Here is a 27,194-nt window from a genome sequence, read left to right as displayed (position 1 = left end):
TACAATACTTACATAGATTAATCCAAAGGGAAAGGTTTGTGGGGCACAATGGCCTTCTTCTGTCCCCATGTCTTTTTATGTTTATTGTAACAATCTTATTATGGTGCATCAAATGCTACCGTATAATGTAGTAACCAAAGAAAATCATTAAAACTCAAATTGAGGGGGGAAACATGGGAGCATGAATATTTCCATCCAGCTTTTTAAAAAGAAGGCAAGTTAGCAAAGGCAGATGTTACGTTGCTGCCAAAACAAAATGTGAACATTTCCGATGGCACCAGTGTTCCTCTATAGCAGTTTTACTAAGTGTATGACTAATTAGCAATCTACTTCATTTTGTTCCTAAGATAATTTCCGGTTTTCATCTCAATCACAACTTCTGTGTTTGGATCTTTTCAATTCAGATCTTTTATTTTGTGCATATTTAGTTAACATAGCAACTGTGGGTAATATGTTGTTCATCAACAGGAAGAGGTTGATCTAAATTGCTGGCTTTGCTGCTACCCATAAGAAAAACCTTGATATAAACACATCAACATTTATGATGCCATATGTATTAACAATGTTTTTTTGTAAATGTTGAGCACCTGGCATGTCTAGGGCAATAAATGGCTATGTTGGATTGGTTGTTGCTATGATTGTACTAGGAACAATGTGGTTCAATATGTTGAAGCAATTCATTGGCACTTTTTGTCTACCACGGTTCCAGCTCTCCCAACTACTGAGGGGGCCAGACAGGAATACTCAACTGCCACCCCATCTTGTCCATTTTATGCGGTATATAACACATTTTGGAAGGAGTAAGATCTTTTATGACTGGCAAGATTGATCATATTTACAATTTTTACAATAATTTTAACGTGACTTTAAAAAAAATTGCAAGTATTGATATAATAATCCTAGTTTGTTGGCTTGTACAAGAATACTTCATTAGCCGTCATAATTCAGGTTTGAAATTTTCTGTGCTACAAGACATTTGATTTCAGAACTGGTTGGCTCCCTCACCATAGTGGCTGACACTGGCATCACTGGCAATGACTGTCTCTAACAGCAAAGGGCCAGCCACATCCCCCTGACTTTTAATAACAAAATCATTGCCTAGTTCCCATATGAGGGTCACCATTGACAAAAAACCTAATGGGACCAACCGTATCAACTCCCTGGCTACAGGAGCAAAACAAATTGTGTATTCGCTAAGGAATGCTTCATACTCCTCAATATCTGTCCCAAGATCTACACGGCTCAATTCAGGGGATGGTATGACGCTTGCAGCTGCTCCCATCAATGAGTGGTAACAGCACTCAAAAAGCTTGACACCACACCCAGGGAAGTTGACTTAATGGGCACCTTTGTCACTGAACTCCAATTTACCTCATCTGTACACTGTAGCTGCAGCATGACTGTATCAGATGCACTGCAGCAACTCAAACGTGAGCTTTGTAATCTCCACAGACCTATGCCACTGGGGAAGCAAAAATCAGTAAGATCTTTGGAATTTCACCGCCTCCAAATTTCCTTCCAGATCATGTCCCTGAAGGGAAAAAAAAAACCCATTTGAAGAACAAAGAAAAGTACAGCACAGGAACAGGCCCTTCGGCCTTCCAAGCCTGCGCCGATCATATTGCCTGTCAACTAAAACATTTTGCATTTCCGTGGTCTGTATCCCTCTATTCCCATCCTATTCATGTATTTGTCAAGCTGCCTCTTAAACACCACTATCGTACGTGCTTCCACCACTTCCTCTGGCAGCGAATTCCAGACACTCACAACCCTCTGCGTAAAAAAAACTTGCCCCGCACATCACCTTTATAGTTTTCTCCTCTCACCTTAAATCTATGTCCCCTAGTAATGAACTCTTCCATCCTGGGAAAAAGCTTCTGACTATCTACTCTGTCCATGCCACTCATAATTTTGTAAACTTCTATCAAGTCGCCCTTCAATCTCTGTCACTCTAGTGAGAACAATCCGAGTTTCTCCAGCCTCTCCTCATAATTAATAACCTCCAGACCAAGCAGCACCCTGGTAAACCTCCTCTGCAGCCTCTCCAACCCCTCCATATCCTTCTGGTAATGTGGTGACCAGAATTGCATGCAATATTCCAAGTGTGGCCTAACCAAGGTTCTGTACAGCTGCAGCATGACTTCCCAGCTTTTATACTCAATACCCCTGCCAATGAAGGCAAGCATGCCATATGCCTTCCTGACCACCTTGTCCACCTGCGTTGCCACTTTCAGTGACCTGTGGACCTGTACACCCAGATCCCTCTGCCCGTCGATGCACTTAAGGGTTCTGCCATTTACTGTGTAATTCCTGCCTGTATTAAACCTTCCAAAATGCATTACCTCGCATTTGTCCGGATTAAACTCCATCTGCCATTTCTCCGCCCAAGTCTCCAACTGATCTATATCCCGTTGTATCCTTTGACAATCCTCTTCACAATCTGCAACTCCTCCAACCTTGGTGTCATCTGCAAACTTACTAATTAGCTCAGTTACATTTCCTCCAAATCATTTATGTATACCACAAACAGCAAAGGTCCCAGCACTGATCCCTGCGGAGCTCCACTAGTCACAGCTCTCCATTCAGAAAGCACCCTTCCACAGCTACCCTCTGTCTTCTATGACCAAGCCAGTTCTGTATCCATCCTGCCAGCTCACCTCTGATCCCGTGCGACTTTACCTTCTGTACCAGTCTGCCATCAGGGACCTTGTCAAAGGCCATACTGAAATCCATGTATATAACATCCACTGTCCTTCCATCGTCGATCATCTTTGTCACTTCCTCGAAAAACTCGATCAAGTTAGTGAGACACGACCTCCCCTTCACAAAACCATGCTGCCTCTCACTAATACGCCCATTTGCTTCCAAATGGTGGTAAATCCTGTCACAAAGAAATTTCTCCAATAATTTCCCTACCACTGACGTAAGGCTCACCGGCCTGTAATTTCCTGGATTATCCCTGCCACCCTTCTTAAACAATGGAACAACATTGGCCATTCTCCAGTCCTCTGGGACCTCACCCGTAGCCAGTGAGGATACAAAGATTTCTGTCAAGGCCCCAGCAATCTCCTCACTTGCCTCCCTCAGTACTCTGGGGTAGATCCCGGCTGGCCCTGGGGACTTATCCACCTTAATATTCTTCAAGACGCCTAATACCTCCTCTTTTTTGATCTCAACATGATCCAGGCTATCTACACACTCTTCCCTCGACAAATCGACTGCTAAGTCCTTCTCTTTGGTGAATACTGATGAGAAGTATTCACTCAGTATCTCTCCCATTTCTTCTAGCTCCACATGCAGATTCCCACCTCTATCCCTGAGTGGGCCCACCCTTTCCCTGGCTACCCTCTTGCCCTTTATATATGTATAAAAGGTCTTGGGATTTTCCTTAGTCCTGGTTGCCTATGACTTTTCATAACCTCTTTTAGCCCTCCTGACTCCTTGCTTAAGTTTCTTCCTACTTTCTTTGTATTCTCCACAGGCGTCATCTGTTCCCAGCCTTCTAGCCCTCACGAATGCTTCCCTTTTCTTTTTGACTAATTTCACAATATCCTTCATTATCCAAGGTTCCTGAAACTTGCCATGCTTATCCTTCATCCTAGCAGGAACATGCTGGTCCTGAATTCTTATCAACTGACGTTTGAAAGCCCCCCACATGTCAGTTGTTCATTTGCCCTCAAACATTTGCCTCCAGTCTAGATTCCTCAGTTCCTGCCTAATATTGTTATAATTAGCCTTCCCCCAATTAAGCACCTTAACCCGAGGACTCCTGTTTTCCTTATCCACCAGTACCTTGAAACTTACTGAATTATGGTCACTTTTCCCGAAATGCTCTCCTACTGAAACTTCGACCACCTGGCCAGGTTCATTCCCTAATACCAGGTCCAGTATTGCCCCTTCCCTAGTTGGACTATCTACATATTGTCTCAGGAAGCCCTCCTGGATGCACCTTACAAATTCTGCACCATCCAAACCCCTAGCACTAAACGATTCCCAGTCAATATAGGGAAAGTTAAAATCACCCACCACAACATCCCTATTGCTCTTACATCTTTCCAAAATTGGCCTACATAACTGTTCCTCAATCTCCTGCCGGCAATTGGGAGGCCTATAGTAAACCCCCAACACTGTAACTGCACCCTTCCTATTCCGGAGCTCTACCCGTTTTGCCTTGCTGCATGAGCCCAACGAGGTGTCCTCCTGTCATACAGCTGTGATATTCCCCTTAACCAGCAGTGCAACTCCCCCACCTCTTCTACATCCCTCTCTATCCTGCCTGAAACATCTAAATCCTGGAACATTTATCTGTCAATCCTGGCCATCCTTCAACCAAGTCTCTGTAATAGCAATAACATCATAGTCCCAAGTACTAATCCAAGCTCTAAGCTCATCTGCCTTGCCTGTTATACTCCTCGCATTGAAACAAAGACATTTCCGACCTCCAGTCCCACTGTGTTCAGTAATTTCTCCCTGCCTGCCCTTCCTCTTAGTCCTACTGGCCATATTCACTGGTTCCCTTTATTTCACCTGCTGACCTATTGCTCTGGTTCCCACCCCCCGCCATACTAGTTTAAACCCTCCCAAGTGACACTAGCAAACCTCGCAGCCAGGATGTTGGTGCCCCTCCAGTTTAGATGCAACCCGTCCTTCTTGTACAGGTCCCACCTGCCCCGGAAGAGATCCAAATGATCCAGATATCGGAAAGCCTCCCTTCTACACCATCTGTTCAGCCACATGTTCAGCTGCACTATCTTCCTATTTCTAGCCTCACTGGCACGTGGCACAGGGGGTAATCCTGAGATTACAACCCTAGAGGTCCTGTTTTCCTTAGCTTACGTAATAAATAGTCGTTTGGTAGTACAGAACTTGAGTCTTGCTTGAAAAAAAGACGTCGAAGCTTTTCACCTTGCATTCGTCGGGACATTTCAAGAATACCGATATAAGGGGGAAACAACAATCTATACTGTATGTGAAGAGAGTGTTAATTGGTTGGCAAGTGGCGTTGCCATGGAGAATGCACCAGTATGGTGACTGACAGTTAACTGCTAAGCATTGTTTGAAATTTAAACCAGGCAGCTTGACCCTAATTGGTCCCCATGTCCATGTGCCCTTTCTCCTTAGATAAAAACAAAATACCGCAGATGCTGGAAATTTGAAAGAATGCAGTAAGTGTTGGAAAAACTCAGGTCTGGCCGCATCTTTGGAGAGAGAAACAGAGTTAATGTTAATGTTTCTAGTCTGTATGACCTCTTCAGAACTAAAAAGAAGTAGAAATATGATGAATTTTATACTGTTTGAGGGAGTCGAGCAGTTGGAGCAAAATAGAATGTCAGGGATAGGTGGGAGCTAAGGAGAAATTTGACAAAGATGTCATGGACACAGGACAAAGAGAGTGTTAATGGTAGTGTTAAAGGCTGAAGAAGGTGCTGATATTGGCATAAAGGTAAGATAGCAGAATGTGTTAATAGCAGAACAAGGTTCAGCGCTCTGTGAAAGTGAAACATAAGAACAAGTTGCAGATGCCCTGTGGGTGGAGGAGGGTGTTGGGGCAAAAAGATTAAAAGAAAGAATGAATAAATAAATACAAATTTTAAAAAATTGAATTAAATAAGAGGTAAAGACAGAGGAAAGAGTTCATGGTCTGAAATTGTTGCACTCAATGTTAAGTCCGGAAGGCAAAAAAAGGTGAGGTGTTGTTCCTCCAGTTTGCATTGGATTTCACTGGAACATTGCAACAGGCCAAGGTCAGGCATGTGGGCATGGGAGCAGGATGGTGTGTTAAAATGGCAAGCAACAGAAAGGTCTGGGTCATGCTTGCGGACTGAGTGGAGGTATTCCACAAAGCAGTCATGCGTCTGGCTTGGTCTCCCCAATGTGGAAAAGATCGCTATGGAAGCAGCAAATTCGGTAGACCAAATTGAAGGAGGTGCAAGTGAAGTGCTGCTTCACCTGAAAGGCATGTTTGGGGTCTTGGATGGTGAGGAGGTAAAGGGGCAGATGCTCCACCTTCTGTGATTGCATGGAAGGTGCAGTGAGAAGGGGATGAGGAGATGGGGGTGATGGAGGAGTGGTCCAGGGTGTCACAGAGGCAACAGTCCCTATGGAATGCTGATGGTGGGGGGAGGGGAGTGGGGTGAGGGAAAGATGCATTTGGTGGAGGTATGATGCTAGAATTGACAGATGTTACAATCCTGTGGGTTCAATCCCCACTCCAGGAGTTGATCACAACAATCACAAAACCAACATTGTAGTGCAGCACCGAGGAAGTGCTGTGCTGTGCTGTGCTGTGGAGGTGCTGTCTTTCAAATGGAACATTAAACTGAGAGCCCCTCTGCCTTATCAGTTGGATGCGAAAGGTCCTCAGGACAACTACTTTGAAGAGCAGTGGAGTTATCACTGTTTTCCTATCTAACATTTCTCATCAGTCACAAAAATAGATTATCTGGTTATTATCACATTACTGTTTTTGGGAGCTTGCTGTGTGCAAATGGCTGCCACCTTTCCTAAATCAACTTCAAACATACTTTCATTGGTTGTAAAAGGCTTTGGGATGTCTGGTGTTTGCGAAAGGTGCTGTACAAATGCAAGTCTTTTTGTAATGAATTATGTGAAGAGGATGGGTTGACAACATTGTGGGGGGTGACTGTGAGGGATGTATGTGAGATGGCAATAAGATGAGTATGCGTGTTGGTCATGCTTGTTCAGGTGGGGATGTGCAGAGGTACCTGGAGAGAGAGGAATGAATGGCAACACAGTGTGTTGGTCTGAGGAGTGCTGTGCAGGAGAAGGTTGGGAAAATCAGAATAAGGGAGTTTGCACATGAAGTTGACATGCCACTCGCCTTTCCTGCCCTCATGAGGTTATTGAACTTCTTATGGCACTGAATCCAAATTTGAGGGATCACATTCCTGCTCACTTCCTCAGCCACTTTCACCCACACCCGCTTGGTTTGAGAGGCTGGCCTCTTCTTCCCATCCGCGAGAAGCAGCACTTCTTTGTTGACCTTCAGAGCTCACAGCAGGATCTTCAGGGAAGAGTCAGAGAACCAGGGGTATGGTGGGGGGTGGGGTTGGTGCTGGTGGTTTGGTGCAGACTAAGGGGGGCAGCCTTCTCACGTAGCATTTCATTCTCCTAGTTGATGAAGCCTCAGGAATCAATCTGAAATGAAGTCCATCTGACCAATATTAAAATTCCTTTAAATAGAAATCCCTACGTTAGCAGGTGAGGGTTGGCATCGTGCCCACACTCTGTGATTGATTGGGAAGCCTGGAATTGGGATGCTAATGCCCTGGCTGAGTTAAATAGCAACAGCAAAGTCTGGTCCAGCAACAGTTGGGTTCCTGGCCTGCTGCCGGAAACCTCCTACCAGCTGCAAGTGGGTCAGGTTAGTTAAAACTGTGCACCAAGAGGGAAAGAAAAGTTGGATGAAGAGCGAAAGGGAAAAAAAGAGACAAAATATTAAAAATTAACTTAAAATTTGGCATTTCTAAAGTCTCCAGTAGTAAAATATGAAGCGATGAGGCTGCACACTTGTAATTGTTCATTCTCCATGTTAGAGAGGCTGACTGCGAGTCATTAATAGTTATCACGTTGTTGAAAGGGTGCTTAGAATAAAGGGACAAGACTTAAATTTTTGTGGTGAGTTTTGTTTGTATCAAAGGCACCCATGAAGCAACATTTACTCTGTTAACTGTTGAAATGCCTGTCAATGATGAGGCAGACAGCAAGATGCTATTTTCATGATACTGGTGGTGGTGCAACTTGGACAGAAACATTTTGATTTCTGTGTTTAGCTATGCCCTCGGCTGAATTTGGTGTGGCATTTGTGCATAAGTAACAGTGTTATATTGACCGCAAAGTATGGACTAGAATTTGCCTCAAAAACCTCAAAAGTTGAATGGAAAATTTTGTTTGTTCAAACTTCTACCAGATGCATTAGTGCCAAGTATTATAACTATAGTCGTTTGGTAGTACAGAACTTGAATATTGCTGGAAAGAGAGACATGTCGAAATTTCAAAGCTTTTCATCTTGCACTCATCAGGGCACTCTGCAAGAATACCAATATAAGGGGAAAATAACAATTTAAATCTGCAGCTGCATATAATAATTTCCTTATATGTTTTATTGGGCTCCATCCTGCACTCAAATTCAGCTTTGAAATGGAACAGTCAAATGAACTCCCCTTCCCTGACGTACTAGTTGAGAAATCTGCCAGGGGATTCTCTACCAAGGTCTACCATAAGCCTGCCTTCACTGGTCAATATACACGTTGGGATTCTTACAGTTCCACAGGCTATAAGATTGGTCTCATCAGCAACCTTGTAAATAGGGCCCGAGCCATTTGCTCACTATGCGAGTTTAATACTGAAATAGGGTGTATCAAAAGCATCCGGTGGGATAATGGCTACCTTGATCAGATCATTTCGCGCCGTATATCACGCAAACTCGCAAGTGGGCCCAAGGCTATCACTTTCGGCCCTGAAAAGTGCTCAGTCTACCTCAGGTTATCCTGGAAAGGCAAAGTATCTCAAATGTTTGAGCAACAGGTGAAGCTGTTTCACGCGGCTACTGTGCAATAGAAACATAAGTGTTATTTGTTACTAACAGGATGCTACCGTCAAGCCAAAAAGAACTTCTGCCTATCACACAAATGAGTAATGTGGTATATGAACTTCAGTGCCAGTGTGGTGCTAGGTTCTACATCCCAAAGATGGCAGATCGTATCAAACAGCACGTCCCAGCTGCTGTTCGCAATGGGCAAAAAAAAGTACAGACCGTACCCAACCAGCCCGTGCTTGCAAAACTCAAAACACAGTGTCCGACATTAGATGTGGTTCTGCAATTGGACAACATTTGCTAAATAATCCTCAGTGTGCTAAGAAATACACTGATAATTTAAGATTGTCAGTCACGCTAACAGTGTGGTGCATTTGCGTGTACTGGAAACTACATATATTAATGCATAGGGCCTTGTTCTTTGCAGGCAGACAGAACATGTATACACATTGCATCTGTTTCAGCTAAACAAAATAAGTGACAGCCATTCCCTGACTCATTCCTCAGGGCAATGCCTTGACCAATCAGGGTCAAGCTGCCTGGTTTAAATTTCAAACACTGCTTGGCAGTTAACTGTCAATCACCATCACTGGTGCATTCACCATGGCAACATCTCTACCAATTAGAGTCCACTTGCCAACTAATCAGCACATAGTTATTTAATTGAAAGTATTACAAGTTAATGTTGTGACTATCAGAAGGTGTTTGATAAAATGCCACAATTGACTTGCTAGCTAAATTGAAAGCAATGGAATTGATGAGGCAGTGGCAGCATGGATACAAAACAGACTAAAGGGCAAAAACTATACAGTTGTGGTGAACAGTTGTTTATCAGATTTTGGGGTGTATACAACCAGGGTTCGGTGTTTGGACTACTGTTCTTTTTGATATATGTCAATGACCTGAATTTTGGTATAGGGACGTCATTTCAATATTTCCAGTTGACACAAAACTAGAAAATATAGTGAACAATGAGGAGAATAGTGGCAAACTTCAGGAAGAAATGGACAGATGTGTGTCAGATTAAATTAATGCAGGGAAGGTGAGAGGTGCATTTTGGAAGGAAAATCAGGAAACATAATAAAAGTGTAATGGTACAATTTTAAAGAAGGTTCAGGAACAGAGACTTAAGTTCGCATAGACAAATGTGGCAGAACAAGTTGATGAGAAGCATGCAGGACCTTTGACTTCATAAACAGAGAAATTAATACAGAAGTAAGGAAGTTATATTAAACTTTTATATATCGTTGTTTGGGCCTGCATGTAGATAATTGTGTCCAATTCTGGCTAATGTACTTCAGGAAAGATGTTTGGTCCATGGAGCAGGTGCAAATGAGATTTACCAGAAGGTGTTAAAGCAGGTTGTCAAAATGATTGAAAAGGCATACAGGATCCTGGGCATTATACATAGAGGTGTAGAGTACAAATGCAGGAAGTTATGATGAACTTCTATAAAGCACTGGTTCAGCCTGGGGTTTTGTGCCCAATTCTGGACAGAAAGTATGTGAAGGCTTTAGAGAGGGTGCAGCAAAGTCTTGCAAGGACATTGCTGAAAAGAGAGATATAGCTTTTCAGTTTGCATAGCTTTTCATCTTGCACTCAACAGGACAAGCACAAGAATGCCAAACTTCAAACAATTGCAACAATTTATATTACAGGAGAAAAGGGTGCTGATTGGCTACAAGCCGACTCTGGATGAGGAGTTGCTATGGAGAAAGCAACAGGAAGCTATAGACTCTCCATGCTTCTGGATAATTCAAAAAAAGGCGAACATATTCCTTTTGTTTGCAGAGAAAAGCTCCCCGTGTATCAATGTATATTGCTCTAGCAAGCATTAATGAACCACATTACGAGCTTGAGTGATTTTCTTAAATTGGTTGTTAGTGTAACTATTTGCACACTTGGGACTGGAATCACATCTAACAGCAAAAATTTTGTTGTTGGTTTTGCAAACGCGAGCTGGTTGAGTACGCTCTGTATTCTGCCTATTATGAACAGCCCGAGGAACAGTTTGATTTGATCAGCCAATCTTTGAGACTTAGGGGCTACATACCTGACATCTCACTAGCACTGAAAATTCATACAAGACATATAATTCCATGGCAATGCGTCAGCAAATCTTGGATTTGTCCTGATGAATGCAGGACGAAAAGTTGAAAATATTTTAAGTTCTGCACTACCAATCAACTATTTACAAGAATGGTTCCAGGAATGAGGCAGTTCAGTTATGTGGATAGACAGGAGAAGTTGTGGTTGTTCTCCTTAGAGAAGATAAGGTTGAGCAGAGATTTGATAGAGATTTTCAAAATCTTGAGTAGGCAGAGAGAAACTGTTTGTGTTGGCAGAAGGGCTGAGAACCAGAAGACACTAATTCATGGTGGTTGGCAACAGAACCAAAAGCAACATGAGGAAAAACTTTTAACGCAGCAAGCAGTTAGGATCTGGAATGTACTGCCTGAGAATGTGATGGTGGCAGATTCAATCATGGCTTTCAAAACGGAATTGGATAAGTTCCTGAAGAGAGAAAATTTGCAGGGCTATGGGTAAAGGGCTGAGTTGTGGGATGAGCTGAGTTGCTCTTACAGAGAATAGGCATGTACACAAGGGGTCACATCTCCTCCTGTGCTGAAGCCATTCGATGATTCTATGAGAAACTATAGTTACGTGGAAAGACTAGAAAAGCTTAAGTTGTCCTCCATAGAGCTGAGAAGGTTAAGGGGAGTGTTAATGGACGTATCTAAGATTTTGACGGAATAGCTAGGGAAAAACATTTTATGTTGGCAGGAGGATCACAGATATAACAGATTTTGGAAAATTATCAACAAATCCACCTGAGAAATTAGGCAAAACCATTGTACTCAGTGAGTTATGATCTGGAATTCACCACTTCAAAGCGTGGTGAAAGCAAATTCAGTACTAATTTACAAAATGGAATTGGATATATACTTGAAAAGGAGCAATTTGCAGAGGGATGAGTAAAGAGCATAGCACAGACATAATAGGCCCAAATGGGCTCCTTCTATGGCGTATGATTCTATGATTGTCAGCCAGTGCAGGACGGCTTCTCTACCTGTTGCCCACAAAGCTTCATCAGCATCTGACAGTTGAAATAAAAAGAAATATGTTACATTATGAGAACAAAAACTTGGTAATTACTCTGCTCCAAGCTTCACTTGAGATTAAGTCCAAGGGAACCCTACTTGTTTTTCTTTCTTACTCTGGTATGATGCATTTGTATAAGGATCTTGGGGAGGGGTTGGCAGGGGGGGAAATAAGAATGATTGCTGATTTGACAGCCTTTAAAGGCAAAGAAAGAACTTGCGTTTATATAGTGCCTTTCATGACCTTAAATAATTTCCAGCCAATTAAGTACTTTTGAAGTGCAATTGCAGCTTTAATGGAGAAAATGAGGCAACCAATTTACACACAGCAAGGCCCCATAAACAGCAATGTGATAATGACTTGATAATCTGTTTAAATTATGTTGGCCGATGGATAAATATTGACATGGACACCAGCAGAACTCCACTGCCCTTCTTTGAAATAGTACCATGAGGTCTTTTACGTCCCACCCGAGGGTAGATGGAGGTCCAGTTTAATGACTCATCAGTAAGACTGCTGGTACAGCATTCTCTGAGCATTGCACTGGTCTGTCAGCCTAGATTTTGTGCTCAAGTATCTGGAGCAACACTTGAATTCACTACTTTCTGACTCAGCGGTGAGAGTGCTATCAAGTGAGCTATAACTGACACGTGCAGTTCGTTTTTTGTTGCAAAGCTTCTTTGCTGTTTGATCTGTTGCAAACAGGAGCTTTTCTGGGTGTAACTTCCGTTTACTGATTCACTTTCATGTGCTATCACCTCATGTGAAAACAACTTGGGTAAAGCTTCAGGATGAGGCTTTGGGGAAGAACCACTTTACTGTCATAGATCCTGCCAGTACCATAAAGGTACAGTGCGCCAGTTCATTTTTATTTGAAAATTCACTTACACTATATTCAAAGAATATGGTAGATGCACCTTTGATAGATAAAGGCAATTGAAGAAAATCATTTCCTAACAGGGCAAACTGGAACAACTTAGTGTCTTTTTTTATATAATAGAGAGCTGGATAAATAATACAAAATTTGTAAGTTAGACAGTTGAATTTTTTGTTTTAAATGATGGATGAATGTACACTTTTTCTAAAGGGCAATTGTGTATTTGCAACATATGCAGAGAAAAGGAGTTTTTAAGCAATAAGCAATTTTTATTTAATCTCAAACTTGGGTGACTAATGGGAAGGAAGAGGTTATTGATCAGCCACAATTTGGTGAATGTGAAGACTTAAAAAAATGGACATTATCAAATGTTTCTGCTCATTTGTATGAACTACTCACTCCTCAAGTAGCCACATAACTGCTCAATCCATAGCAGATGCATTTGAAGGGACCCGTAATACCACCAATGAAGCTAATATGAATCACAGTTACTAGCAGAGGTAATATGTGGCTGAATATATTCACAGTAATTTCCTGTTTTTGACAAACGTCTTAAGTTCTGAGACAGGATATAGTTCTGAAACCTTTCCTGGCACGTGTGCAGTGACAGCTTTCTGCCTCAAAACATGAGAGAGCGCATTCTGTGTGGCAAAAGGGAGGAAATTTTTGTGATTTTTTTGCATTAAATTGACATACGTTAGCCCAAGGAATGAGATAATGTATTCCAATTTGAGCACACAAGGTCAGATTTTAACCCCAAACCCAGCGAGAATTCAGTTTATTTGTGCCGTGCAATTCTATCAGGCAGTGTCGAAGGCCCTTGTATCGGGCCTTCAAAGCTTGATGTCCAATACTGTCAATTGAACTCTGATACAAATTTATTCCTGGGCTGTGCGACTCTTGCAGAGTGCCGAATGTGCCAGGAAGGCTAGCACTGAATGGTTCAAAGGCCACAAGAGGCTCAGCTTGAATGTGATTTTTTTTCTTTACTGGTTTCTTTCCTGGCCAGGAGGAGGAGAAAAAAAGAAAAAAACAATTCTACCTAGGCCTGCCTCCTTTACCCCTCCACACAAAACCTCTCCGGCCTTCCCATGACCCCATGATCACCTCTTGATGCCCCACCCCAGCCTTCAGAGGTCTGCAATCTCATTTCCACCTGCTGGTCTCTGCATTATTAACACGGATCAGGTTGAAGTCAGCATTTGAAGGAGGCCTGGGAATTGTTGTGGCCACTTCAGCTCCTGCACTACACACATTTAAATTTTGCACTACAGTATCTGCACTGCCCAGTCAAGCGGGGCTCCTGCTTTTCCTACTGCAATAGTGCATCTTAACTCTACCAGAAACTTGTTTACGACTGGCTAGACTCCTTTCACATTAGAATCTCAGAACTAACACAGAGAATATGATTTTGGACTGAATTATTACAAAACTTGTCACATCAAATTCAGAAGTAGCTAATGTCAGAAGCATTGCATAACAATTCAGTTCCTGAGGTCTGCATTTTATTGGGCATTGCTTGGGAAAAATATAAACAAAAAGCTATGCAGCAGATTTTTTTAGAAAAAGCTTATTTCTTTGCAGTCACATTTCTAAAGGTATAGCATTTCATCTATGTTTGGTGAAAAGCATCACTACATATGTTGCTTTTTTTGGAAAAAAGGCAACAATCACATGGTGCAACAACATTGTCCTCAGTACATTCTACACAAATTATGAAACCTCTGCAAATTTGTTATCACATAACATAATGAAACCCAACACCTTGGCCACATGAGCAGGGGAGATGATAGGTATTCTGCAGTCTTGTCCCCTGGTCCCTCAAAATTTCTCCACCACCTACTACAAGACAAAAATCAGAGATGTGATAGAAAACTGACTACTGACCTGGTAGGTGCAGCTACATCTACACTCGAAACTCAGCACCACTCAGCAGTGCAAGAACATGGCAGGTGGAGCATAATGTGGAGAACTGTGACATTATCCACTTCAGTAGAAAAATAGAAAAGCAGACCATTTTTTAAAAGGTCAGAGGACTAGTGAATGTTAATATACAGAGTTATTTGTGTGTCCTTGTACACAAATCGCAAAGTTAACATGCAGATACAACAAACAATTAGGAAGACAAATACTATATAAACCTTGAATTTTTCATCCTCCTTGCAACAAGAGAAAACAAATCTTGCTGGAATTACATAAGTTTTTGCTGATATGAGACTTGATGTGGTCTCACCATAAGCCCCTGGTCTGGACTGTGATGTTGAGGTGAGCTCAACAAGTTGCTGATGTGCTTCCTATGGATGGTACATGTTACACCATAGGTTTCCAATGATGAAAGATGTATATAATTAGCCCAGCGGGAAGAGCGCTAATCAAAAAGATTGCTCTGTCATAAGGGCTTTAAAAAAAAAGCCAGCCGCAGTTTTAATTTTGTAAAAATCTAATTTTGCAAGTGACGCTAGGAACATAGTACTTATTTAATTAAAATGTTTCTCTCGTCCCTTGCTTTGAGGGGAGGGAAAGAAGAAAATTGTGCTGATCATCTAATTTACATAATTGTTCAGCTGGTTTCCACCCACATATTGTACACATCTGCTCTAGGGAATAATTTGGAACTTTCCAACTTGCACTGTAGGACTTACACAGGGAATGAACTAATTTCTTTTTTTCCCTCACTCTCCACTGTAGTGCATTACTGTATATACTCATGTAAAAGTCAAATTTTTGAGACCAACCTTTTTGACCAAAGGTCATAGGGTTGACTTTTAATGTATTGTCAGGTATGCTTGAAGTGAAATCCATAAAAGACTATCGCAATGCAATAAATTAAAAACTAACTGGACTAAATAATTCATACTAATTGTCTCATAAATTTTATAACATTACAAATTATATGCATTTCATATCAATTATCTAACATTTATTTGTATATCGATAAATATTTTAGTGCCTATTTATACATATACAATGAAATTGAATCATTAACAGCTCTAGGATTATACTTTGCTTCTGAAATGTCGGTACCTTGATCCCTGAAAAACCAGGGTCGACTTTCACATGAGGTACATGAAAAATTACTATTTTTTAGGCGAAAAGTCAAGGGGTTGCCTTTTACATGAGGTCAACTTTTACACAGGCAAACACGGTAGCTCCACTGGTCCACAGTTCCTTATCTATATCTATTGGTTTCTCACCTAGGTGGCATGATTGTAAGTTGTGCCTGAATTTGGTCTCACACCTGATATCCACCTGTGCTTTCTAGCAAAGATCTCTAGACAGTGGTGAGGAGCAGAAACTCGATCCCTTCCTCTTTGTTAGTCCATGAGTTACGAAACCACTGCAGTGTCTCAACTCCTGCCCTAGCTGAGACCAGTTAAATAATTGGAGACTTGGTATCATACGTGGACGAGATGATACCTTTATCCAGTGAGTCACTGAAAACTTGGTTCTGCTGCTTTAACGTAGATCCCTGGTTTACAGAGGTCCTTGTAGAATAACAGTTCATACAACCCATAAACTTCTAGGAAGGGTTGAGAAGGAGGTCCTGCAGACACTGATCCTATCCAAGTGACACAATGTACTCACTATCTGTGAGGATAAGGAAAAAGACTGCAGAGAGGACAGCCACAATGCAGACCAGGCACCGTAGCTCAGGAGACTGTTAGGAGTGGGAAAGAACAGAATAGAAATGTGGTAGCAATTGGGGGCCCTATAATCATGAAGGGTGTTGGCCAGGCCACTCAATGCCAGGGAGAGAAACTTGGAAGGGGAAGGCGTAAATCCAGTTGTCGTGGTACATATTGGAACAAATGACTTAGGAAGGAACAGAGAAGTGGTCCGGCTGAAAGAATATCAGGGTTAGACTCTAAATTAAAAAGCAGAACCTCAGGGGCAATAATCTCTGGATTATTACCCTAGCCATGTGCTAATTGGCACAGGAGCAGACCGATAATGAGAACTAACACGTGGCTAAAAGGCTGGTGCGAGGGAGAGAGGCATTCCTTTTCATGGGACAGTGGCACCAGTTCTAGTTCAGGAAGGCGCATTATCAATGGGATGGGCTCCGCTTGAACCAAGATAGGACTCGTCCTAGAGGAAAGGGTAAATGGGGAGGTAGCGAAGGGTTTAAATTATTAAATTTGGTTTGGCAGCAGGGGGTGAGGAGGTGTGGTGGAATCTACAAAAAATGAAACAGCCCAAATGTAAACAAAGCACAGCAGGAAAACATTAGAAAAAGTAAAGGATGATGGCAAGAGAATAAGTATAGAATGGTAGTCTAAAAAGATGGTTAAACAAAGTGAGAGAAAATCCAATTAAAAATGAGCTAAAATGTCTGAACAGAAATGCACACACTGTCTGTAATAAAACAGGGGCTGGAGGCAATCATGTTTAGAGGAACCAGACATGGTAGGGATTACTGAGACATGGCTACAGAAAAATCAAGTCTCTGAATTAGACATTGCAGGGCATAACATTTAGAAAAGATACAGAGATGCAAAGAGTAACTAAGAAATTTAATCTTCAAGGAACTTTCAGAAGTACAATGTTTTAAAGGCACATCAATAAAAATGAGCATAAAATTGAATAAAAATGTAATTAGCATCGGACCATTAATGGACAGACAGGGTAATGCCATAGTTAATGATAGATGATAGAAACGTTAAATATTTATTTTGCTGCATGGACAAAAGAGCTGAACTCCTGAGATGAGGCGAAAGTGACTGCCCTTGACGTCAAGGCCACATTTAACCGAGTGTGGCATCAAGGAGCCCTAGCAAAACTGGAGTCAATGGGAATCAGGGGGAAAACTCTCCACTGGTTAGAGACATATGTAGCAGTAAGGAACATGGTTGTGGTTGTTGGAGGTCAGTCATCTCAGCTCCAGGACATCGCTGCAGGCGTTCCTCACGGTAGTGGCCTCAGCCCAACCATATTCAGCTGCTTCATCAATGACCTTCCTTCCATCATAAGGCCAGAAGTGGGGATGTTGACTGATAATGTTCAGCATCTTTTGTGACTCCTCAGATACTGAAGCAGTCCATGTCCAAATGCAGCAAGACCTGAACAATATCCAGGCTTGCACTGACAAGTGGCAAGTAATATTCATGCCAAAAAAGTGCCAGGCAATGACCAGGTCCAACAAAAGAGAATCTAACCATTGCCCCTTGATGTTTAATGGCATTACTATCACTGAATCCCCCGCTATCAACACCCTGCGGGTTACCCTTGACCAGAAACTGAACTGGACTAGCCATATCAATGCTATGGCTACAAGAGAAGGTCAGAGTCTAAGAATCCTGTGATGTGTAACTCATCTCCTGACTCCCCAAAACCTGTCTACCATCTCCAAGGCACAAGTCAGGAGTGTGATGGAATACTCCCCACTTGCCTGGATGAGTGCATCTCCCACAACACTCAGAAGCTTGATACCATCCAGGACAAAGCAGCCACTTGATTGGCACCATATCCACAAACATTCACTCCCGTCACCACCAACGCAAAGTTGCAGCAGTGTGTACCATCTACAAGATGCACGGCAGGAATTCACCAAGGCTCCTTAGACAGTACCTTCCAAACCCAGGACCACTACCATCTAGAAGGACAAGGGCAGCAGATAGATGGGAACACCACCACCAGGACGTTACACTCCAAGATGCTCATCATCCTGACTTGGAAATATATCGCTGTTCCTTCACTGTCTCTGGGTCAAAGTCCTGGAATTTCCTCCCTAACAGCACTGTGAGTGTACCTACACTCCATGGACTGCAGTGGTTCATGAAGGCAGCTCACCACCACCTTCTCAAGCGTAACTAGGGATGGGCAATAAATGCTGGCCCAGCCAGCGAAGTCCACGTCCTGTGAATGAATATAAAAAAGAGATAGAACAGGTATGCATAACATTGAATGATGAGACGAGTAACAAAATAAGTGCATTTAAAATTTAAAAAGATATATTGATTAAACTAAAGAATCTCAAAAGAGGATAAAGCCCCTAGTTTTATTGAACCCATGTATTTTAAAGGAATCTAAGGAAGAGATAGAGACATTACCGTTCACATGTAATAATTTGCTAGAAAATGCATAGTCGCAAAGCACAGGTCGATAGCCAATGTAATTCCTATATTTAAGAAGGGGGACAGAACATGCCCAGGGAATTATAAACCAGGCTATAGACCAGTCAGCTTCAGATTAATAGGTGGAAAAATATTAGATTCCTTACCAAAAGAGAAAATAGAAGAACATCTAGAAATAAGAAATATTGTAATAAATGTTAGCATGAATTTCAGAAGGGAAAATCTTGTTCAACCAACATTATTGAATTTTTTGAGAAAGTAGCAGAGAGGGAAGATAATGGTAATGCAGTAGACATCATTTAACTGGATTTTCAAAAGGGCTATATAAGGTGCTCAAAAGTAGACTAATCAACCAGGTCTGAGAATGTGGGGCCAGGACAAGTGGCAGAATGGGTTGCTAGCTAGTTTCAAGACAGAAAGCAGCGTGGGAATAAAGGGTAGCTATTCAAAGTAGCAGAATGTGGGAAGTGGTGTTCCATAATGATCAATGCTGGGATCACTGCTGTTCACAATTTACATTAATGATTTGGACTTTGGTATCAAAAACACAATTTCTAAATTTGTGGATAGCACCAGGGGGGTTGTAGCCAGTTCTGAGGAAGATGGCAACAACTTACAGGAGGGCATTAATAAACGTACAGAATGGGCAAAGAATTGAGACATGAAAATATAGATAAATATGAGGTAGTAAATTTTCATAGAAGAATAGGGAGGTCACTTAGAAGTTGGGAGGTGCAAGTCTAGATGGGGTAGAGGAGCAAAGGAATTTCAGAGTACAAATACATCAATCATTAAAAGTTTGTGCCATAGGTTAACAAGATCATTGTTTTTAAAAAAGCAACCAAGCACTAGATTTTATTTCAAGAGGGATAGAGTTGAAAAGTAGGGAAGTTATACGAAACCTGTATTGAACCTTGGTTAGAGCTCACTTAGAGTACTGTGTGCAGTTCTGGTTGACAGATTTTTAAAAAAGGATGTAGAGGCGCTGGAGAGAAGCTTTACAATGAAGATACCAGAAATGCGTGTACATACATACCAGGAAAGGATTGACAGGCTGGGTCTCGTCTCTTGAAAAAGAAAGGCTGAGACCTAATAGAGGTCTTTAAAATTATGAAAGGTTTTGAGAGAGGTCACAATATAAGATAGTCACCAAGGAGTCCAGTAGTGAAATAAGGGGAAGTTTCTTTACCAAAAGAGTGGTGAGAAAGTGGAACTCGCAATCACAGGAAGTGTTTGAAGTGAATAGCATGGGTGCAAATAAGGGGAAACTAGACAAGCATGGGAGGGAGAAGGGAATCGATGGGAGTAAGCTCAAGTGAACTGGTTGGGCTGAGTGCTCTGTTTCTATGTCATACATCCTGTGTATTGAATCTACATTTCTTTTGCTCAAATTAATCTCTTCATGGGTCCTTGTTCTGTTTAATATCTTGAGTTTAGTCATGGCTCAGATTCACCCTACAACGGAACAAATGGAATTGCTAATTCTGATCCAGATGGTATTATATTTAGTAATACATTTGATAATATAAACAAAAATTTCTCCAGGATGAGGAGGTTTGTAGATATTTGGTCAAGTTGTGAAATATGAAGTGCTAGAGGAAACAATGAATGCAGGATTCTCAGTTTTTAAGCATTATGCTAATGGGGTATCAATTATAAGCCATGCTATTAATACTTTAGGTCAGAAGTTCAAAGCAGCATACTGTATTTTGCTTCATCTGTTCGTTTGTACCTTAAATGTTCAAGGCCATGTAGGATATGAAGTTTTTGACTTTAAAGCCAAATGCAACATTGTGGAAAATTTATGCCCTGGAGTATCTTGGTGATGCGCCGATATCTAGATCTTTGATCCTCATCTAGGACTAGCTGTTTGTGATTCTCACTGCTTTATTTCTTGATCCATGTCGGAAGGCTTGATTATATTGTAAATCTAGGCTCAGAATTAATTACTGGGAATACCCCACCATTAAGGATTACTATGAGGCTGTTTTTGAGGAAAAAGTCAGTTTGGTAAGTTGCAAGGGGCACTTTTTAAACAATAGCTACTTGAAAAATTTGGGAATGGAAATGTCAACTGATTAAACCTCATGATGTATTCTGAAATGTATTGGGATTTTTCATGTGCCCCATTCCACCAGGAAGTAACCAGTGAATGTTTGGCTTTGGTTCTCATTCATATATATTTATATAAAATATATACATAGAGAGAGAAAGAAAGTTGACATATGTATGATATATAAACTGAAGCTATTTAATAACCTGCGAGAAAAATCTGTCTAGTTATTCCTCCACTTCTAGCTATTGATATATTGCATTCTGTAGAGCCCGTAGAAGGCTTGGTTTGTCCCAAACTAAGAGCACAGTCGGGGTTCAGCTGAATTAAGTGTTTCTGAATTTGTGGCTATGTGACCCTTACCATCTCTTTTTTTTGAAGGATGGCAATTCACATATTAATGTTGATTTGGATGAACTGTACACATGTAGCACTACCCCCATCCTGTCTGCCCTAAGCCAGGGTAATGCATTTGGGTTTCTGTGTAAACAAGGCTTTGCTTTCTATGCTTTCTTAGTGTCAACTCTTCTGTATTCTGCAGACTTCTTGACTCAACTGCAGAAAAAGGATTCCTTTACAGACTTAATTTTCAGTCACCGCTAAACCTATTTTTAAAAATTGAGTAAGTTTGCGGTGGTAGGTAAGTTAATTTAGGTGTAACGATGCCGTAAGGATGCTAAGTCACTTTGCTAAATCACTCCAATCCAATGCTGGCAAAATTTCCAACATTTGAATAAGTTCTTATGCAGTCTCTGAATGCAACAAATGATGCACCTTTGAGATGAAGGTCACAGCAGCATGTTTCCTAGCATGTAGCAGCTCTAGTCATATCACTGCTTCCCATTCAGTTCACTGAAAAATGGCAGGGGTTGGGGGTGTTGGGGAGGGTGGAGGGGGGAGGTGGCGGCAGGCAGCTGTCAGATTCGCTTTGTAGCCCCTGTAAGCAGAATTTGGATGGCGGACAATGGATGGCTAACAAAAGCTAATGTGCTGTTTTGTGAGCTTCGTGAAAATCAAAATATGTATTATTGTGAATTTAAAAATCTAGCCTTGCATGTTTTTTGTCTTGGCACCTTACTTGCCAAATCTTTTGTAACCCATTGTTGAATGAGCTTGATAAGGATTGAGAAGATCGGTCAGGTTTGACAAAGGCACTTTCTTAATGATGTTACAGTTTGGCCTTCGTTTACCTGATTACTGTGTTGAATCTGGCAAATGGTGTTTCTTTGGAACTTGCAAATTTTAATTTTTGTTTTTGTCTCTATCTGCACCGAACACACTGCAACGGGATCAATGCAGACATTTTTTTTTTTAATCTTTTCAGGCAAATTGAGGTTTATCATGCTGGCAACCTATTCACTTTCTCTTGGCTGATCTCTCTTGTGGCATCTCTATTGTCTGAGCAGCAGAGGACTCAGCGTTTAAGAAATTATGTTTTGCGCACCCTCATCTTTTTGTTAGTAAAAATGCTCACGTCTTTTGCTAACTGGCTGCGTTTTGCAGTTGTAATGGTGAAGTTTACTCTTAAGCGATTAAATTTAAGCAATGCAGTTAGATGGAAGGAGAGAGAACCTGATTTCTTGTTAGTCACCTATGATCCAAATCAGTTTTAACAATTGTTCAAAGCACCTTAGTCAAAGCTGACAAACCATGACAAAAATCACATTAGTTGGTTACCAGGCTTTTTCAGTATCATGAAGTGGGGGGGGGGGGGGGGAAATTAAAGCCATTTTTAAGTTTTTTGAGAACTTTCCTTTTTATATATTCTAAGTGGTTTACATCTATCAAAAGAGGTATAAGTTAGCTTTGAACAGTGTCGCATTTTAGTATTAGGAATACACTTAACACTTTGAAATGTATATAATTTGTTCTTTGTACCTTAAAATATATGCATTTAAAAGTTGAAAAGTTATATCATTTGTGTGCCTTTGCAGGAGATGGACATCTTGGTGTTTAACTGTGTTTTGAACAAAGAAAAGCACTTCGGCTAGATTGGTCCAAAGAGCATCATTGGAGCCATTGCTGTGTGAAAGGACTTGCACACCCTTTCCAGGATGAAGAAAATCAGCCTTAAAACGATCAAAAAATCCTTTAACTTGAACAAAGGCAAAGACGAAAATGAATTTGCTGTTGTACAGCAGCCGTCACTGGTCAATGATTTTGGGAAAGAGGACTCTCTCTTTAGTTGTTATGGGAAAGATTTGGCTGGTAATGATCTAAACAAAGCAGATGAGGATGACAAAGGACCAAAAAATAAGGCAAAAGGCGAAGGCTTGATGGGCACGCTGAAAAGGAGGCTTTCTGCAAAGCAGAAACAAAAAGCTAAAGGGAATGCACCTTCTGTCAGCTTAGTGGAAGATGATCGATTTTCCTCCTCTTCAACTCCAACGAGCATTAATGATTTAAAAGCTCAAAGACCCTTAAGATCCACGTCACTCCGTGGCCACCATTACAGTCCTACACCTTGGCCTTTGCGATCAGCCAGCTCAGAAGAAACCTGCATTAAGATGGAGGTTAAGGTCAAAGCATTAGTCCACAATAATAGCCCAAACCAGGCATTAAATGGCGTTCGTAAGGAGTTCCACGATATGCAAACAGATCATGTGTTTCAGGAACAGAACAACACAATCAAAGAAATTGAGCCCCAAAATGGCCATTCTCACCTGAATATTGATGAATCTTGTCATGTTCCCGTGGTTATTGGGTTAATGCCTCAGAACTACATTCAGTACACAATGCCTTTAGAGGAGGGAATGTTTCCTATGGAAGGGTCCCGTACCTGTTGTCTTGACAATCCATTGCCGATGGAAGTTGCATCAGTGCCATCCCATGTATGTAATAGCACGCTACAGACAGATGAAGGCCATATGGTCCCAGATTTAGTGGTTGCTTCTGATATATTCTTGGACCCACCTGTAAATGGTCTATTGATTGGTACAACAGGTGTCATCTTGCAGAACTCCAGTTCCAACCATGTCGATATCCCTCCACTATCTCCACTCCTACCTCCGATTCCCAATCAAATGCAGTTGACATTTCCTGGTTTTGGTGGTACAGCGGCCCATGTAGCAGAAAGAGTCCGTCACCATTTGAACTTTGACCCAAATTCTGCTCCTGGAGTAGGGAGAGTTTATGACTCTGTACAAAATAATGGTCCAATGGTAGTCACAAGTCTCACAGAAGAGCTGAAAAAACTTGCAAGGCAAGGATGGTACTGGGGCCCCATAACGCGGTGGGAGGCAGAGGAGAAGCTTGCCAATGTGCCTGATGGTTCTTTTCTTGTACGTGATAGTTCTGATGACCGTTATCTTTTAAGCCTGAGTTTTCGTTCACAAGGCAAGACTCTTCACACTAGAATAGAACACTCGAATGGAAGGTTTAGCTTTTATGAACAGCCTGATGTAGAGGGACACACATCGATTGTAGAGCTGATTGAGCATTCAATTAAGGACTCTGAAAACGGCGCATTTTGCTATTCTAGGTCTCGCCTACCTGGCTCTGCAACTTATCCTGTAAGACTAACAAACCCAGTCTCCCGGTTCATGCAAGTGCGGTCACTACAGTATCTGTGCCGTTTTGTTATTCGTCAGTATACTCGAATAGACTTAATTCAAAAACTGCCTCTGCCAAACAAAATGAAGGATTATTTGCAGGAGAAACACTACTGAAAAGTTTTGAAGTCTTGCAGATTGCACTTTTGGAACTGGAATGCATTGGAATATTTTTTTTAAATATAATTTATCAAAAATTAGCTTAAAAAATCCTTGTTTAGGTGCTCCTTCATTTTGCAATCACAGGCCTCTGTTCTCTTTCTCTCTTCCCTCCCCACTCCACCATGCACCCAGCAGATGTTGACCATTGTCTATTTGCCAAATAAAGACAGCACATTTTTCATGTTGAGCTATAACACTATTTTCTCAGTCACCTGCGAAAGAGTGCTGGGCCCAATCCATGCCCAATCTTTATAAGTTTTCCACTGTTAACTGCAGGTTTCTATACCTGCCTTCTGAATCTACATTAAAGACACAGTCCCTCAATAATGGCCATATTGTACACACTGCTTCTGTGCAGGTTGGCCCTACTCAAAAGCAAGTGACTTCCCAGTATCAGTGTGTACCAAATGAGATAACATCTGGGCAATTTATCATCTTTAAAGTCAAGCTATGATTTGTTTTTAATTGAAAGCAAAAACACTTAATGGAGTAAAATAAACAAGACAATGTGTTCAGCGCAGTAGATGGTACACAGGGCACACAGACCCATGTATCATTTTGTGTTTAATTGGCTAAGTGTGTTGGCATTATCAGCAGCTGACAACCTGAAGTGTTATACCTTGTGCCACTTTTCCCGCATACAAATTACTGTATTTCTGACAAACCTTCCTTAAACAGACCTGTGCATGAGTCCAAAATTTCTGCCTCTTTTATTTGATTGGAATTGTTTTTCCTTAAAATCCTGCTGTTGTTTTAAGATAGAATTTGCTATCTTTGTTCTTTTGTACTACTTGTGTCAGCATTTTGAGTTTGATTTGAAAGATAGTTTCCAAATGCCATTTTATTATAGAGCACAACATAGATTTATTTTCAAATGTCTGGTTTGCACATGCGGTTCTTATGCCAGTTTGTGCTTGTTTGCCCATGGACCAATTTTGTAAAGGGCCATCATGCCAGTATTTTGAGTAATGGTTTAAAATACAGTGGGAGACCACATTGAATACAGTAAATATTGAAGAGTATTGTCCCTGGTTTTAAAGGGAACTAATGAGCTTTATTTGCGTATTTCAATTTGTTTTCTTTTATAAAACAAAAGGTTGTAGGAAATCAACATTAATTTCTATGAGGTAATACGGAATGACATTTTATGGATTTGTTTGTTTTTCTATTGAGTCATATGAATTGTAATTTGGATATCATGATTGAGGACTTTGAACAACTACTCAATGTCTCTGTATCCTTGTAACCACCAGGTAAAAGATTGGTTAATCATACCAGTGAGATAAATTGGATGTTTTTTGTGATTTTTTTTAAAATCAGTTGGAATATTATTACTGTAGTTCATTTGTATTTCAATAGACCAACTGACTGAAATTTAGCAATAATTTCTTTCTTTTCCTCCTTCTGTTGAAGTACTTTGTGCACTTTTAGGTTGTGTTTGGTTTCACATTTTCCTGTATTGCCATATAGAAAACTTCTGTAAGTGTACAGGCAAAACTGTTCCTATAAAATCATTTGTAATATGCCAATTATAAGTGTGCATTGTCATTCGTAGCTGTGCACAACACCTTGTTCCAGTTTAGTCCAGCACAAACACTGAGAGTCACATGAATGTTAAACTTTGACTCTTTGCCATATTCAGGCACCAGCAAATTGGAAAATACAAGCTTTAAGCAAACCACTTTAAAGGTAGTTATTTTATTCTATAGGTTTATTTTTTGAAGATTCTTCATTTAAACAGTTTTTATATACTGAGTAATGCATGCAGTATTCCCTGGCCAACAGGTACATATTCAATGGTCTCTGACATACATATTAGCACTCTCCCTTTTAGAGAAGTTCTGTAAATACAACCATTTTAGTTGGACAGCTGATGCCCATAAATTCTGTTACAAAGTTGATGGCACAAAATGCTTAGTGCTGAATGACATGCAGCTTCGATTTGAGCATTAATAATTTTAAAATGTTTTATTCTTGAAGTTTGCATTTTTATTCAGTGTTAAGGTGGCAAACTTTCAATTTAAGCCTCTCAAGAGCCTCTCGAGCTCTTCCATGTTCTGGTGCTGTGGCAAATTTGATAGATGCCCTATTAGATTTGTTTGTCCACAGTATGTTGAAAGTGCAGTGCCTATTGCTCCATGTACACATGAAGAAAAATCATGATTCTAATCATCAGTCGTAATTTAATTTTACAAAAATATTGATGTTCTGGTGGCTAATGCTGCATTAGGGCAACCATGCTGGAGAGGCTAAGGGGAGGGATTTGAGGTGACCACTTCAAGCCATAACTAAATATACCAGAAGCATTCCTTTGTCAGATTGCCCCTCAACCCCCTACTTGACACAGAATCTGCAATTACTAGAAGGTCTGTTTTGCACTAGTGCAAGTAAACTGAGCTCTCATGCAAAGGAAAATTACTGTCATTTCAGGAAGGGGAAGAAAGAATCTTTATTAAACAAAGATTTTATCCTACTGTTTTATAATGGCATTATCCCTACATCCTAATACAATGTTGAAGTAAATGTATAAATGCTCCTTTATATAATCCAAGAAAGTAAACCAAAATTGCCTTTCCCCTCAAAAATCCATGATCCTGCATAGCAGAAAAACTCCCACTAGTATCCATGATACATTTTTTTTTATCAGTTCTTTCTTGTTTGACTCGTCACATTTCTTGCAACTGATCTAACATCTCCGCTCTGTATCTACCCTGATATAAAGAAGGAAAGTTGCCTCGGAAATATCATATGCAGGGAGAGCAGGACAATGTCTCATTCTTCATCCTTGGGTGAATTGCTGCACCAGGTGGCGATAAAG

The 27,194-nt window shown here is 41.0% G+C and overlaps 1 protein-coding gene across 5 annotated transcripts in view; it reads left to right on the top strand.

Moving 5' to 3' along the window:
• Window positions 1-25,905, top strand: part of LOC121279228 (suppressor of cytokine signaling 6) — a 60,511-nt gene extending 34,606 nt beyond the window's left edge. For all 5 annotated transcript variants that reach the window (XM_041190267.1, XM_041190271.1, XM_041190268.1 and 2 more), the window contains exon 2: window positions 22,598-25,905. In XM_041190267.1, the coding sequence (XP_041046201.1) occupies window positions 22,718-24,331 (1,614 nt within the window). In that variant the 5' untranslated portion in view covers window positions 22,598-22,717 and the 3' untranslated portion in view covers window positions 24,332-25,905. The remainder of the gene's footprint in view (window positions 1-22,597) is intronic.
• The last annotated feature ends 1,289 nt before the right edge of the window (window positions 25,906-27,194 follow it).

This window comes from Carcharodon carcharias, chromosome 6 (genome assembly GCF_017639515.1).
Source record: "Carcharodon carcharias isolate sCarCar2 chromosome 6, sCarCar2.pri, whole genome shotgun sequence".
Lineage (NCBI taxonomy): Eukaryota > Metazoa > Chordata > Chondrichthyes > Lamniformes > Lamnidae > Carcharodon > Carcharodon carcharias.
Note: the sequence above shows the minus strand (reverse complement) of the source record. Positions and strands in the feature narration are given on the sequence as shown.